Below are 14,174 nucleotides of genomic sequence, written 5' to 3'. Positions count from 1 at the left end.
TGACAGAGATCAATGTTAGAGAATTCAGGCCTTGTCCACACGAACACGGGTATTTTTGAAACCAAACTTTTATGGACCCCGGTTAAAAAAAAATTTGCGTCCACACCACTGGTGTGATAAAAAATAACTCCGTCCACATGAAACCGCAAATCCGTCTCAAACAATGTGCATTCCAAAGCAGTAGGTGGTGATATCACTCCTAACAGGAAAGCAGTTGTAACTTTACAGAGAGAGTGGAGGCTCAAACAGCTCAAACTGACCGGCACCGCGAGACGAGTCCACCCTACTAACACACCCCACCCGTAATCTCTTGTTTATGACAGATACGAAAATACACAAATACACACATCGCAACGATAATCCATCGATCCACTGATTGATTCTGAAAGGCTTCATTTAAAACAAATGTACAGGACGGGAGCAAGCAAAGCAGTGGGGAAGTGACCGCAATTTACAATTTGATAAAAGCCTATTTTAGCCATATCAGCATTATGTTTACATATGGTGACCACCAGTAGTGTAGTCGAGGGGGTACGCCGGTATACGGCGTATACCTACTTAATGTTCAGTCAGGATTGCGTATACCCACTTCTAAATCCCCCCTGATGCGCACAAAGGGTTAACAGCCGGTCTCTACTAGAAGTCCCGCCTCTAACCTGAATATCGATCTCCGATTGGCTCTGCCGTTTCTCGTTAACGTACATGTGATTGGCTGTTCCCCCTGTCACTCCGTCTGCTTGTAAAAGTTACCTGCTCGTTGGTCGGACGGGACAGGAGGTCACGGTGCTTCAATCTGCACCCGCGAATGTAAGTTGTCTACATGTTCATCATGTTCGGCATTTGTTCTGCCTGGGTCACGATAGCTAGACGGATTTTAACATTAGTGGTGTCATTTACATGTCTGTCTGTCTGTCTGTCTGTCTGTGTGCGTGCGTGCGTGTGTGTGTGCTCTGCCTGTGTGTCTGTGCTTGGTAGGGTAATTAGGATGTCAAAGAAAAGGAAAATGGACATAAAACACTTCTCTATAAGTGAAAGTGTAAGTTACTTCAATGGTATCTAACTGTAGAGCCTCAACAATACAGATAATGAATAAAAGCCAATATTCAATGGCAAACACTTTTTTTTTTAAAGTTATTTTTACTACTAACTAAAAATAAAGAACATTGGTCGGGAAAAGGCCTAGAAAAAAAAACTCAGATGCCAGATGCTCATGTAGGCTAATTTTATACATTTTGGGGGAGTAAATTACACATAAGTGTGTGAAAGTAAAAGCCTTTTTCCTCAGGCAATAACTGTAGGCCTACCACCAAGCTCTATTGTATCCCTAATGTACCTGTTCATATGTCATGCATCAACATATTTTTGTCAGGTGACAGACAGTAGAGAGGCTGGAGGAGATGGAGAAGGAGAGACCAGAGGCGGTAGAGGAGGAGAGGCTAGAACAGAAGGAGGAGAGGCAGGAAGAGGTAGAGAAGGAGAAGCTGGAGGAGGTAGAGAAGAAGGTGATGGAGGAGCGGCTGGAAATTCACAGGTGAGGTTAAATAATGATGGACGTGTTAGTCATGATGATGCACAGTTGACTTCAGCCAGAGCAACTGAGAACTCTTCTAAGTTGCCTTCTTGTTTTTCATTAGTTGCTCATTAGTTACCTAACATAAAACTATGATTGCAAAATGCAAAAAACATCAACCTTCAGGAGCGGTGCCTCGGAGTACTTTTGTGTCCCCACCAATGTTGCCCTTGGCAAAGAGAATGATTTGTGTGTTTTATTTAAGATGAAATATGAACAAGGATGCATTGTCAACTTCAGATTTTAAGTAACTATAAACTATGAATAACTGAAACACCATGTTGGCCTCATGATAAATACATTCATCCAGGCTGCTTGTGTGACCAGTAGTAACTACAAACTGCTCCTAATCAAGTCATGATCATTTTATAATAGTGAGCAAGTAGAAATGACAGATTTTTTGGGTAAACTAAATAGAGTAGTCTTACATGTCACTGTTTCTAAAACAGGGCTTTTTTTCTGGACTACTTTTTTTTTTTTAAAGGTGAAAATTTAGAGTATACCCACTTCTCCAGGGTCCACTACACCACTGGTGACCACGCGATTTTGTATTAGTGTCCGCATGTTTAGTGATTAGCCTATTGATATTTGGCGTCTGAGTGGTCAGCGCATGGTCAGCGTCGAGAACTTGACGTGCTAGCAACAGTAACTAGGGGGGGCGGGGATTTATGAAAAATGTCCGGTTTTCCTGTCCACACATGAAGCTGAAACCGGAGTTTTCGAAAAAGTTCACCCTGGACTCCGGTTACAAAAAACTCCGGTTTCAGGAGCCCACGACTGCGGTTACGTGTGGACGAAAGAACAAACCGTGTAGAGAAACACACGGTTTCAAAAATACCCGGGTTCGGGGCGTCGCGTGGCGTAGTGGTTAGAGCGGGCGCCCCATGTATAGAGGCACAGTCCTCGCTGCGGTCGGCCCCGGTTCGAGTCCCGCGTCGGGTGCCATTTGCTGCATGTCATCCCCCCTTTCTCTGCCTCCCTGTTTCCTGTCTGTCTCAACTGTACTATCTATAAAGGCATATATGCCCAAAAAATATACTTTAAAAAAATAAATAAATAAATAAATAAATAAATACCCGGGTTCATGTGGACGGGGCCTCAGTCTGATTCAGAGATTTACTGTGGAACTGATATTTTGGCCAGTAGCCCACTGATCTTTTACATCCCAGTCGGAATGTTAAACAATAGGACAAGGACAGAAGTTGAATTTTTAACAGCCCGCACGACTGACTGATTTAAACAAATAAGTTTGAACGTTGACTGTGTGTGAGCTGACACGTTCTATATTTAGACTACATGGACCGTCCTCGCTGATTAAAGCCGACCTGGTTCCGAGCGGACTTCAGACACAGAGCTGGGATTTCAAAAAACAACGGCGGGCATGTTTGCTTCTGAATGAAATGAAGACCTTCAACATGAAACGTGATCTATTTTTGTCTACGGAGTATTTTTAGCAGCAGCGGCGGCGGCAGCAGCAGCAGTGGGGCTGGCTCTCTGCAGAGCTCACTTACACTGCTTCAATATTTAACAGTCAGAATGAAGACTGCTCAGCCAGAAAATACTCTTGTTGTTGTGGAGGAGCACAGGAAACACTCTGCAGCTACACACATCAGACATGGATTACATATCAGGCAGTAACACTAGACGACTTCTGTCTCACACACAACACATCTTGTTAAACGAATGTTCGCGTCTTCCTCCTTTTCGCTTCACTTTGTCATTTTTTTGAACATCAAACATCAAGGACAGTCAGACCCATCAGGAGGCATCTGATTGGTTGAGATTCAAAGCACTATCTTCAGAGATCAGAAGAACCAGAACCAGGAGTGCTGTAACAGATGGTCTGCCCTCACAGAGACCAGATGAGTCAGTCTGGATCACATCAACAGAGAACACAACCAAGGCCAGTTATAGGAACAAATCTACCGGACCTGGAGAACATGGAGAAGATTGAAAGGCAAAGGAGTAGGAGGTCAGACCAATCAGATACTGGTCTGATTCGGATTTGTGTGTGTGTGTGTGTGTGTGTGTGTGTGTGTGTGTGTGTGTGTGTGTGTGTGAACACATAGCAATTAAAAAAATATGGCCATATGTAATAATGATATTATAAATAAATAATAATAATTATTACATCCTGGCCTCAGGAGAGCAAATGTTTTATTTGACTGCAAATGTTTGACTAATCTTGTAAATTCTTTTAACTAATTTTGAAAATTCATTTGTTATTTGTATTCTATTTGTTTGTTTCTTTTTTTGTCTATGATTAATGTGACTATGTGCTGAAACTTTATGTGCTGTCATTCTTGGCCAGGTCTCTCTTGCAAAAGAGATCTCAGGATCTCAATGGGACAAACCTGGTTAAATAAAGGTTATAATAATAATAATAATAATAATAATAATAATAATAATAATAATAATAATAATAATAATAACAATAATAATAATAATAACAACAACAACAATAATAATAATAATAATAATAATAATAATAATAAATTATATAATTTGTGTAAAATTATTATCATCATGTCTTATACAACAACTCTGGCTGTAGGTACAGGTAGGTGTTGTTGTTGTTGTGGTTTGTGTTGTTGTTGTGGAGCTGTGGAACCTGTAACTTTACTCAGTTAAAGACTGAACTGATCCAGTGTCAGATCTCAGATCTCCTGCTACATGAGCTGCAGACTGATGCTGCTGCTGTTGTCACTGTTGTCAGGTGTTGTGTGTACAGCTGTTTGTGTGTCTGCACCATGTGACCATGTATCACACACAGACAAACTCACTGCTACGTCAGGTGGAGTATCTCTCTCACCCCCCCCCCCCCCCCCCAGACTGTTTGTTATGGAGGAAGCAGGCCGGGCTGAGATGGATCGCTGCACAAACAAATGTTTGTTCTGCCCTTCGCACACCCCAGAGACACACACATACACACTTATACAACACACACACACACACACACTGGGGTAGACAGCTCTGTGTGTGTGTGTGTGTGTGTGTGTGTGTGTGTGTGTGTGTGTGTGTGCAGATAAGGAGGAGGCAGGAGGGAGTTGTTGTGTGTTTTATGTTTTTCTTATTTTCATAGTTTTCTTATTGTTCTGGTTTATTATGGAGAGTGTGTGTGGGAGAGAGAGAGTCAGTGTGTGTGTGTGTGTGTGTGTGTGTGTGTGTGTGTGTGTGTGTGTTATGCATTTTCATTGGTTTGTATTTGTTATTCAGATATTTCTGTGTGTGAGTTTTGCCCATGTTCTTTGTGTTGGAGGGGGGGCACCAGCTGTCCACCAGTTATTACCCTCACTGGGAGTACTGGGGGTGAGAGGGGTGAAATAAAGAGAGAGGGGGGTAGATAGATAGATAGATAGAACGATAGAACGATAGAACGATAGAACGATAGAACGATAGATAGATAGATAGATAGATAGATAGATAGATAGATAGATAGATAGATAGATAGATAGATAGATAGATAGATAGATAGATAGATAGATAGAGTACCCTCCATCCTCACACAGAGAGAAAGGAAGGAAAAAGAAAGAGGAGGTAAACTGCAGACTCATCAGAAAAAGGAGTGAAAGAGGAATGAAAGACTCGGTGTGGTGGTGACAGACAAGGGTTAATGAGAGATGGATGGATGGAGGGATGAACGTGGGGAGGGAGGGGTCACATGATTTATTCAGAAGTGTGTGTGGGGGGATTAAGACCCAAGGCTGCCACCTGAACCACACACACACACACACACACACACAGTCCCTCAGGGCTTTGGTGGCAGGTTTTAAAGCCTGTTAATTGTCTTCAACACGACTTTAATCAGATTTCAGCTTCCACCCCCATCACACACACACACACACACACACAGTGTCGGGCACGTGCACACACTGTGGCGTCCCATGGGGTGTGTGTGTGTGTGTGTGTGTGTGTGTGTAAATCAGGTTTTGGCGTGGAGGTGTGGTCATGACGGCCAAGTCCCATATGCTGCCCGCCGGCGCTGGAGGAAAACCCCTGGGAGACACACACACACACACACACACGCACACGCACACGCACACGCACACGCACACGCACACGCACACGCACACGCACACGCACACGCACACGCACACACACACACACACATATAGACACAGAGACATGAAATTAAACACACAAAGCAGACAACCTGAAAGGAGCAAAAAGTCTTGACGACACACAAGAAGACACACAAAAAACAAACATTACAACAAATGTTACACTACACAAAACACACACTACACTCAGGCAAACGGTGTGAATGTAAAAGTACAACACACTCTCTCCATTCTGCCCCCGCCCCCCCCCCCCGTCTTTAATGAAGACATTTATCTCTTTCTCTCCTTCATCCCTTCATCTCTCCATCTCTATTAAAACCTCATTTTGTCGTCTCCATCCATCCATCACTCCCTCCTTTCTCTCCTGCTCTCCTCACCCTCTTTCCTTTTGTTCACTCCTTTATTCCCTCCTTTCATTCCTTTTTCTCCCTCTCAATCTTCCCTAATTTCCTTCTCCCCTTCCCCTAACCCCTCCCTCATCTCCTTATTTCCTCCCCTCCCCTCTTTCCTTCTTCTCCTTGTGCAATCCCTTCTCTCCTCCTCAGTCTCCCTTTCCTCCCTCTTTCCTTACCATCTTCTCTCCTCCTCTGCCTCCCTTCTCTCCTCAGTCCTTGGGTGTTTCCTCAAAACCCCTTTTCCTTCGTTTTTCATCTCATTTCCTTCCTCCCACATTCCTCCTTTATCCCTTCCCCTTCCTTTTCCTCTTTCATTTCTTCTGGTCGGTCTTCAACCCTCTTTTTCATACCATCCTTCTCTTCTCTTGCGTTATTTCTTTCTTCTTCTCCCTCCTCTTTTCTTCTCTTTTTCTTCATTCGTCCCTTATTCCTGCTCCCCTGTTCCCTCCCAATCTCCTCCTCTCCTCGCCCCCTCCTCTCTTCCATCTCTCATTAACTCTCCCTCATCACGTTGGGCCTCAGGCTACACATATGGCAGTCATGCTTCCACACCATTAAATAACACACACACACACACCAACTGGTGTCCCCTGTTGCCACCTCCTAGTGGAGGCCAGGTCCCGCCACTCGTTTAATCTTCTCTCCATCCTATTAAGTCTTTTCCTTCTCTACCTCTCCTTCCATTCCTTCCTTCCTTCCTTCAAACTCTCCTTTCCTTTTCTCCTTGTTTCTCCCCCCGTCTCCCTCCTCCGCTCTCTCTCTCCTTCTCTTCATCACATTCACTGCTATACTTGCTCGCCCTTCATTTCTTTTCTCCTTTGACTCCTTTTCATTGTCTCTCACTCTCTGTGCTCCAGAAAACAGTGTGTGTGTGTGTGTGTGAGGGGTGTGTGAGGGATGGAGGAGGGATGGAGGAGGGGTGGGTGGGTGGGGGTGGTTGAATGAGTGGTTTCTAAGGCAACGCAGTCACAATGCCGCAGTGGATATGTAGGGGAGGTGGAGAGAGAGAAGAGAGTTGAGAGAGTGAGAATGAAGGCACGTGTGTGTGTGTGTGTGTGTGTGTGTGTGTGTGTGTGTGTGTGTGTGGGAGACACACTTGACTCCAGTCATGAGAATGAGCAAATTAGGGAAAGAAGTGAAGAAGTGTGTGTTTACAACTGGCTGTGTGTGAATGTGCAGGCGTTTTAAGATGAGTGTGTGTGTGTGTGTGTGGCTCCACAATGTGAATGTCAAGAGCATGCTGCAGTGCCAAGGGCAGAGAGACACTGTAAATGCTCTCTCTCTCTCTCTCTCTCTCTCACACACACACACACACACACACACACATCGGTCTCAGATGTCTGCTGTCACCAACTGACTGACTTTAACTCAGTGTAACACACACACACACACACACACACACACACACACACACACACACACACACACACACACACACACACAGTGAGTGTATTGAATGAATGAAGTGATGTCATGTGTTCAGAGAGAATGGAACCAGTACATCCACAATATAATACATTACATATTATTAGTTACTGTCACTTTAAAGTAATTAGTTACATTACAATATTACTGTCTCAGAATTGTAACGTGTTACATTACTTTTGAGTTACTTTCACCAAAATAACAGCAGAGATATGACTATGAAGTCTGGTTTATTGCAGATGATAATACATTGAGTGCAGGGTGATGTAGTGGGGCAGATAAGCTCATATATGGAAGGAATTGTGCGTTTTAATGACTAAAGCATGAAACTTTCAGCATTTCATCTACATACCCCAAGGTTTAATTTCAGACGTGGAACCACTTTGGTGGCTGACCTTTAGGGGTCTTTAGGGGTCTTTTTCCACATTATTCCCCATTGGAAACCTATGAAAATCTGGGAAGTAAATCATTACCAATAAATTTCTTCACCATTGTGTTTAGGAAGCTGTGTAATATCATGTAATAAAATGTTGAAATTCAACTCCAGTGGGAAACCCCCTAAAAAACTACTCAAAGTTGGGGTACCCGTGCAGATTTTGCGAAAATTCCGAAATGTTAAATTTGGCCTTAAATATCTTGTGAGGGGTCAAACTAGGGGTTTTTCATGATTCTGAATTGATCGCAAACATTAGTTTTTCAGCCAAAACACTCCTTGGTGGAAAAAAACAGCCACACCCACTTTTCCTGTTCATCGGAACCCCCCCCACCAATACAGAGAAGTCATTCCTTAGCATGGCAGAGGTTGTGTCACATATTACTACTAAATACTCAATAATATAACTTATATTTTGTAGCCTTTTTTCTTGTACAACGTTATACAGACGATGAATATAAGTTATATTATTGAGTATTTAGTAGTATTATGTAACACAGCCTCTGCCATGCTAAGGAATGGCTTTACTGTAATACATTCTATTGGTGGTGGTGGGGGTTCCGATGAACAGGAAAAGTGGGTGTGGCTGTTTTTTTCCACCAAGGAGTGTTTTGGCTGAAAAACTAATGTTTGCGATCAACTCAGAATCATGAAAAACCTCTAGTTTGACCCCTCACAAGATATTTAAGGCCAAATTTAACATTTCGGAATTTTCGCAAAATCTGGTTACGGGTACCCCAACTTTGAGTAGTTTTTTAGGGGGTTTCCCACTGGAGTTGAATTTCAACATTTTATTACATGATATTACACACCTTCCTAAACACAATGGTGAAGAAATTTATTGGTAATGATTTACTTCCCAGATTTTCATAGGTTTCCAATGGAGAATAATGTGGAAAAAGACCCCTAAAGACCCCTAAAGGTCAGCCACCAAAGTGGTTCCACGTCTGAAATTAAACCTTGGGGTATGTAGATGAAATGCTGAAAGTTTCATGCTTTAGTCATTAAAACGCACAATTATTTTGCTTATCTGCCCCACTAATGCAGCATAATGACTGGAGCCTCTGAAGCTACTAAAGCTACGTTTGGCAGGTAATCTACTAAGAGTAACTGCCTAAATAACAGCACGTGCAAACCACAGGACTGAAATGACAGTTTTACCGCAGACACAGAATGAAATTTGATCCGGTGAATTAAAGGGACAACGAGGAGTTTCTCCATCAGCAGAACGAAAAACTCCGCGACAATAAAAAAGTCTCATATTAATGTGGATGAATCTACGTTACCACTTGTTAATGGGCCCATTTTCGATAAATATATTGTTTTGTCTCTATTGTTATTTTGTTATTATTAGTGGTGGTGGAAATGCTGGGCGAGCCGACCAGTGTTTCTTTACTTTCGGTTTCGCGGCGAGTCATGAGAATAACGCTGCCGAATCTCCGTTTATGGTGGGAACTACGACGGTATGTGATCGTCTTCCAACCTCTGACTTTAATTCTTGATGAATGAAAACATGAGTCTGTCTTGCGCCGGTCAAAGAATTTCACGGTGCGCGGAGGCTCATAAATGTAGTGTGAAAACACTTCGCTTTCCCAAAACTCCTCATTGTCCCTTTAATAGAAAGGAGCAAATAAACATATTGTTGATCTACAGTAAAGAAGAAACGTGGGAGAATATCTGACAGAAAGTAAATGCGGTGACACCATCTTTCATTCACTGGACTGGAGGTGCGTGCTACGGCACAGCGCTACGGCACAGCGCTATGGAGCAGAGCTATGGCCACACTAGGATTTAAAAGCCCAGGCGAGAGGGGGTCACAGACCAGGTGAAAGTAGAGGTGAGGTCTCTGGGTCCTGGACCCGGAGCTGAGCAGCGTAACGGAGCTTCACTGCTACAGCAGCTGGAGTGACCCAGACATGTTGATCTTGTGCTCTGTATTTTTTAGTATGCTACTGTCATGATGTAGTGTCATGCACTTGGTTTTATCTTATACTGTTGATAATATGTTCTGTATTTTTAGATTAGCCGCCTATGGACTGGTGTTGAAAATTAGCACTTGTGCCAAACACACTCAAGCAAAGCATCTGGTCTGTCCACTGGAACAGTCTCAATGTATTTGTGATGTCCATATCAAATAAATAAACATAACATAACATAACACCAGGAAAGGAAGAGATGAAGAACTTTTGCCACGGCATTAACTAACTCATTGGTGTCAGTTGCTCCAAATGGACCTGTCTGTTTTGTTTTGTTCTTTTTGTAAAGGTGAGAAACTTTCTATCATGTACTCCGCTACTGTCAGTAATGCTGCGCTGACTATCACCTCCTTTTCACACCTATGATGTAATTCAGACACAGTCACAGTCCCCGTGACCACTTTTCACACGTTTTTATGAAAATGCGTTGTAACGCGCATTACTTACATTGTAACGGGTAAAATATTACCAGCATTTTTTTTGTAATGCGTTATATTACCATGTTGACAGCTGACTTATTAGCCATTGTTTAGTTCATGTAACAGGGTGGGGTTTTTACAAAATCACAATCCTGTGTGTGTACTTTCTCTGCCTGTGGTTCCTCAGCATCAAGGTACAATCCCACTGCTTCTACTGTTACACACACACACACACACACACACAGCCAAAGTGTAGAATGGCCAAAGGTGCTTCCTTCTCTGTGTGTGTGTGTCCTGAAACAGTCTATTTCAGTCATGGCACACTGCAGGAACTGGATTCAGAGGTGTATACACACACACACACACACACACACCACACACACAGAACACACACCTGCAGAGTCAGTGCTACCTGCGCTGAGAAAGAGAAAAGGAGAGAGAGACAGAGCGAGAGGTGGGGCACCCTCTGATCTGCAGCTCCCTCCTCTGGCAGGGCTGGAAACTACACCTCCACTAAACAATGACATCATCGTGTGCTGCCTCCAGAGGTCAAAGCACCACAACACAGGAGATGTTTGACAATATGAAGTAAAGACAAGGCAAACATGACAGATCATCCAGACGACAGATCAGAGCTGCGTTCAGAACTCTTCAACAGTCCACTTGTGTTGCTGAGGCTGATCTATTCAAACCTGCTGCTCAGCCCACACTAACTTCCATCTGTTTCCCACCAAACAACTCAACAACTGCTCAACAACAGTGTGACACAACCTGGGGGAACAAGCACAAGCTTCAGACTGTGATTTCAGTGGGAGCATCATCCCTTAAAGACCGGGTAAACCAAGAATAAATATGTGTTTTAAGTTTATAATACCACAGGAAAACATATTATTAACCACTCTGTCAAATTTGGAGGACTAAAAAAGTTGTTAAGTATATACAATTCTGCATCAAAGTTGTCAATAAATGAGCAATTTTGTCTGCTTCCGGACGGTGGGGGCGCGTGGCGATATGGTCGTGCTGCAGGCAAAGAGACCACGCCCCATGGCAGGAGAGCTGGACTTCACTTGCTGAACATCGCTGATACACAACCTAAACATGAAATAAATAAAGACGGGAAAGTGACCTCAAACACACTCCACCACACACCCCAGTCCTCAGCACTGACACAGCTGATAAACCTAAAGGAAATATTTCTTACCTTCACTCTTGGTGTCTAAAACAGTCCCAGCAGCAGCAGTCATCCAGCTGCAACAGGTTATAATCCACCATGCTGCTCTGTTTACATCTCGTTACCGGTCAGCGTGTTGCATCCATTTGCATTGTGTGAAAAAAATAAATAAAGTTTTTAGCTAACGTTAGCTTAGCTTTAGCTTAGCTTTAGCTGTCCTGACAGGAGAAGCAGTAGCAGAGACAGTGAATCATCTCTGGACCTGGTACCGAGTCCAGACCCGGTCCAGACCGCCCGGCGCCCGTGACACCGCGTCCAAGCTGAGCAGCAGCCGTGTCCCGGTGGGAGGAGACCGGGGGAAACAACACGGTGGAGCCGGGATCAGAAACAGACCAGGGGAAACAACACGGTGGAGCCGGGAGGCTGCGGCTGCTACCGCGGCTAAAAAACTTTTTTTTTCTTTCACACAATGCAAACGGAGGAAACGGGCAGACCGCGAGTAACGATCAAAACGGGAATAATATCGATCGGTGGATTAATAAACTGTTGGTGCTGGATGACTACTGATGCTGCTGCCTGTTTTAGACACCAGAGTGAAGGTAAGAAATGGTTTGATCAGCTGTGTGTCCGCTCGGATGTGTGGTGGACTGAGACCACGGCGGAGTTTTTTTTTTCTTTCTTTCTTTTTACGGTGTTCCGTCTGTGATTGTACAGTATGGCTGGTCTCCCGTGTGTGTGGATGAGAGAGGAGGCTGTTTGGTCGGACAGTGTGTTAATGAGGGAGACAGTGTTGTAGCTGCTGCTGCTGCGTGTGTGTGTGTGTGTAACGTTGCGAGGGGTGTGTGACCGGGGGAGTCAGCCGCTCTCCCCACGGTGACTGCTGTTTATCACGGTGTGAATACGTTAACGTTAGCGCTGTAAACTCGTTGTATGAAGGAACAAGACAGTAGTGTGAACATGAACTACGTTTAGTTAGCTGGCTGTTTTAAGTGTTTCAGCTAGACTGAAGAGCAAGTGGGACGGAAAACCTCGGAAGTCAGTTGGCTGAATGTATTTATACGTAGAGCAGAGCAGGGGGCGGGTTTATGTAAGTAAGGCCGCTTTATGTAAAGCGGCCCTCGACTTAGGCCCGCCCATTCAAAACCTGCACACAGAACAGTCTCTGAGGCCTAGCTCCTCAAGGAAATGATGAATTAAATAGGAAAAATACTTTTTACATGTTTGGGACACATTTAAGGCCTAATTAATATGATAAGAAGAAAATTATTGAATTTGGTTTACCCGGTCTTTAAAGCAGAAGTAAGCGGAATGTTTGTGTTAATATAAGTCTTAAATAGTTGTATCTTCCGACAGCAATCACTTACATAGAGTGTGTCAGTCACTCTGCTCTGCTGTAAGCCGAGGAGAAAACTTTCCTTGTATCCTACAACCTTTATCCAATGAGGAGAGAGAACGGCATAAAGGGGCGGTCCTCTCTGTGTGTGCAGCCAAGGGATGCGCGTGAATGTGGTGACGTAGGGACGAGGGCGGGGACTGCTAACTCCATCGGCTGACAGGAAGTTAGCCAAAACCACCGGATCGCTTACTTCTGCTTTAATATTAAAGTAATAATATTAATATAAAGTCAACAAGAACACCCAGTGTTTAATTATAGGTGTCTCCAGTTATTTCTCCCTTGTTTTAAACTAATCTAATTTCTGTTTAACTATCTTTGTTTCCACTGAAGTATATGCCCCCCCCTAAATTTTATCTTGTGGCCATCCTGGTTTTGTTTGGTCTTACTATCCAGCTTGTTGATGTTTTATGTCTTTTAACAGTAGAAAAGTATTATATTGCTGCAACTATATGGTTTTCTCAGGCAGAAGGTCAGAATCTCTTTTTCTGTAGATGTTTCAACAGAACAAAAATATCAAAATGAAGAGGATAAGTTTTAAAACATCAAACATCACCATTTAACCAGTGTATATATCACTGTTTGGATGAAGTGAACCTTTAAAACAGAAGCTGTAGTTACACTGTCTCACTTCAAACTTCCAACCAGCAACAAGCTCCTTATCTGAGGTGTGTGTTCAAGTACAGCACAACTTCCTTTTGTAAGAGTCAAACACCAGGGGCGGATTGGCCATAGGGAGTACCGGGAGTTTTCCCGGTGGGCCGGTCACTAATGGGCCGATAGGCGGCCGTTTTTTATTTATTTATTTATTTATTTAACTTTTTTCCGCCATGCCTCGCCTTGCCTATTGTAACTCTCCCGGCCCAGGGAGAGAGACATGCATCAGCTCGGCCCACAGTGCTCAGCTGCAGACACAGCAGAGAGGTGACGATTGGCCCAGTGGCTTGTCTACCTGGCCCAATGGCCCTATGAGAGGCTACAGAGGCCCAGGAGTCCCACCCACGCATGTTGTAGACCCCCCCCTCGTCCAATCACTTTTAATGATGAGGAGTCATGATGAGAGAGAGAGAGCGAGAGAGAGAGAGAGAAAAAAAAAAAACACCAGCGCACGAAAACGGAAAAGAAAAGTAAAAAAAAACGCAAAGGCAGCGCGGAAAAATGGAGGAAAGTAACAGAAAAAGAAAAGCTCTAGCAGCACAGACTGCTGAAAGTACAACAATTACGCAGATGTTTGCTGCAGGGGCCGCCTGGCCTGGGCTAGAAGCACCGATGCTGCAGCTTCAGCAGCAGGTCCTTCACGTGAGTCTGAGGAGAGTGAGGCTCCCATTACC

At 43.8% G+C, this 14,174-nt stretch overlaps 2 protein-coding genes across 3 annotated transcripts in view; both read right to left on the bottom strand.

Annotated features, from left to right (window-relative positions):
* Positions 1-14,174, bottom strand: part of fars2 (phenylalanyl-tRNA synthetase 2, mitochondrial) — a 237,955-nt gene that overhangs the window by 137,040 nt on the left and 86,741 nt on the right. The window lies entirely within an intron of this gene.
* cyb5a (cytochrome b5 type A (microsomal)) overlaps positions 9,430-14,174 on the bottom strand; it is a 188,169-nt gene continuing 183,424 nt past the window's right edge. Inside the window, exon 5 of the mRNA XM_085762748.1 lies at positions 9,430-9,482. Coding sequence (XP_085618874.1) covers positions 9,445-9,482 — 38 coding nt within the window. The 3' untranslated portion in view covers positions 9,430-9,444. The remainder of the gene's footprint in view (positions 9,483-14,174) is intronic.

The sequence above is a fragment of the Trachurus japonicus genome, chromosome 20 (assembly GCF_045865225.1).
Source record: "Trachurus japonicus isolate A0001 chromosome 20, Traja_1.0".
Lineage (NCBI taxonomy): Eukaryota > Metazoa > Chordata > Actinopteri > Carangiformes > Carangidae > Trachurus > Trachurus japonicus.
The sequence above is the reverse complement of the archived record's forward strand: the minus strand, read 5'-3'. Positions and strand labels throughout refer to the sequence as shown.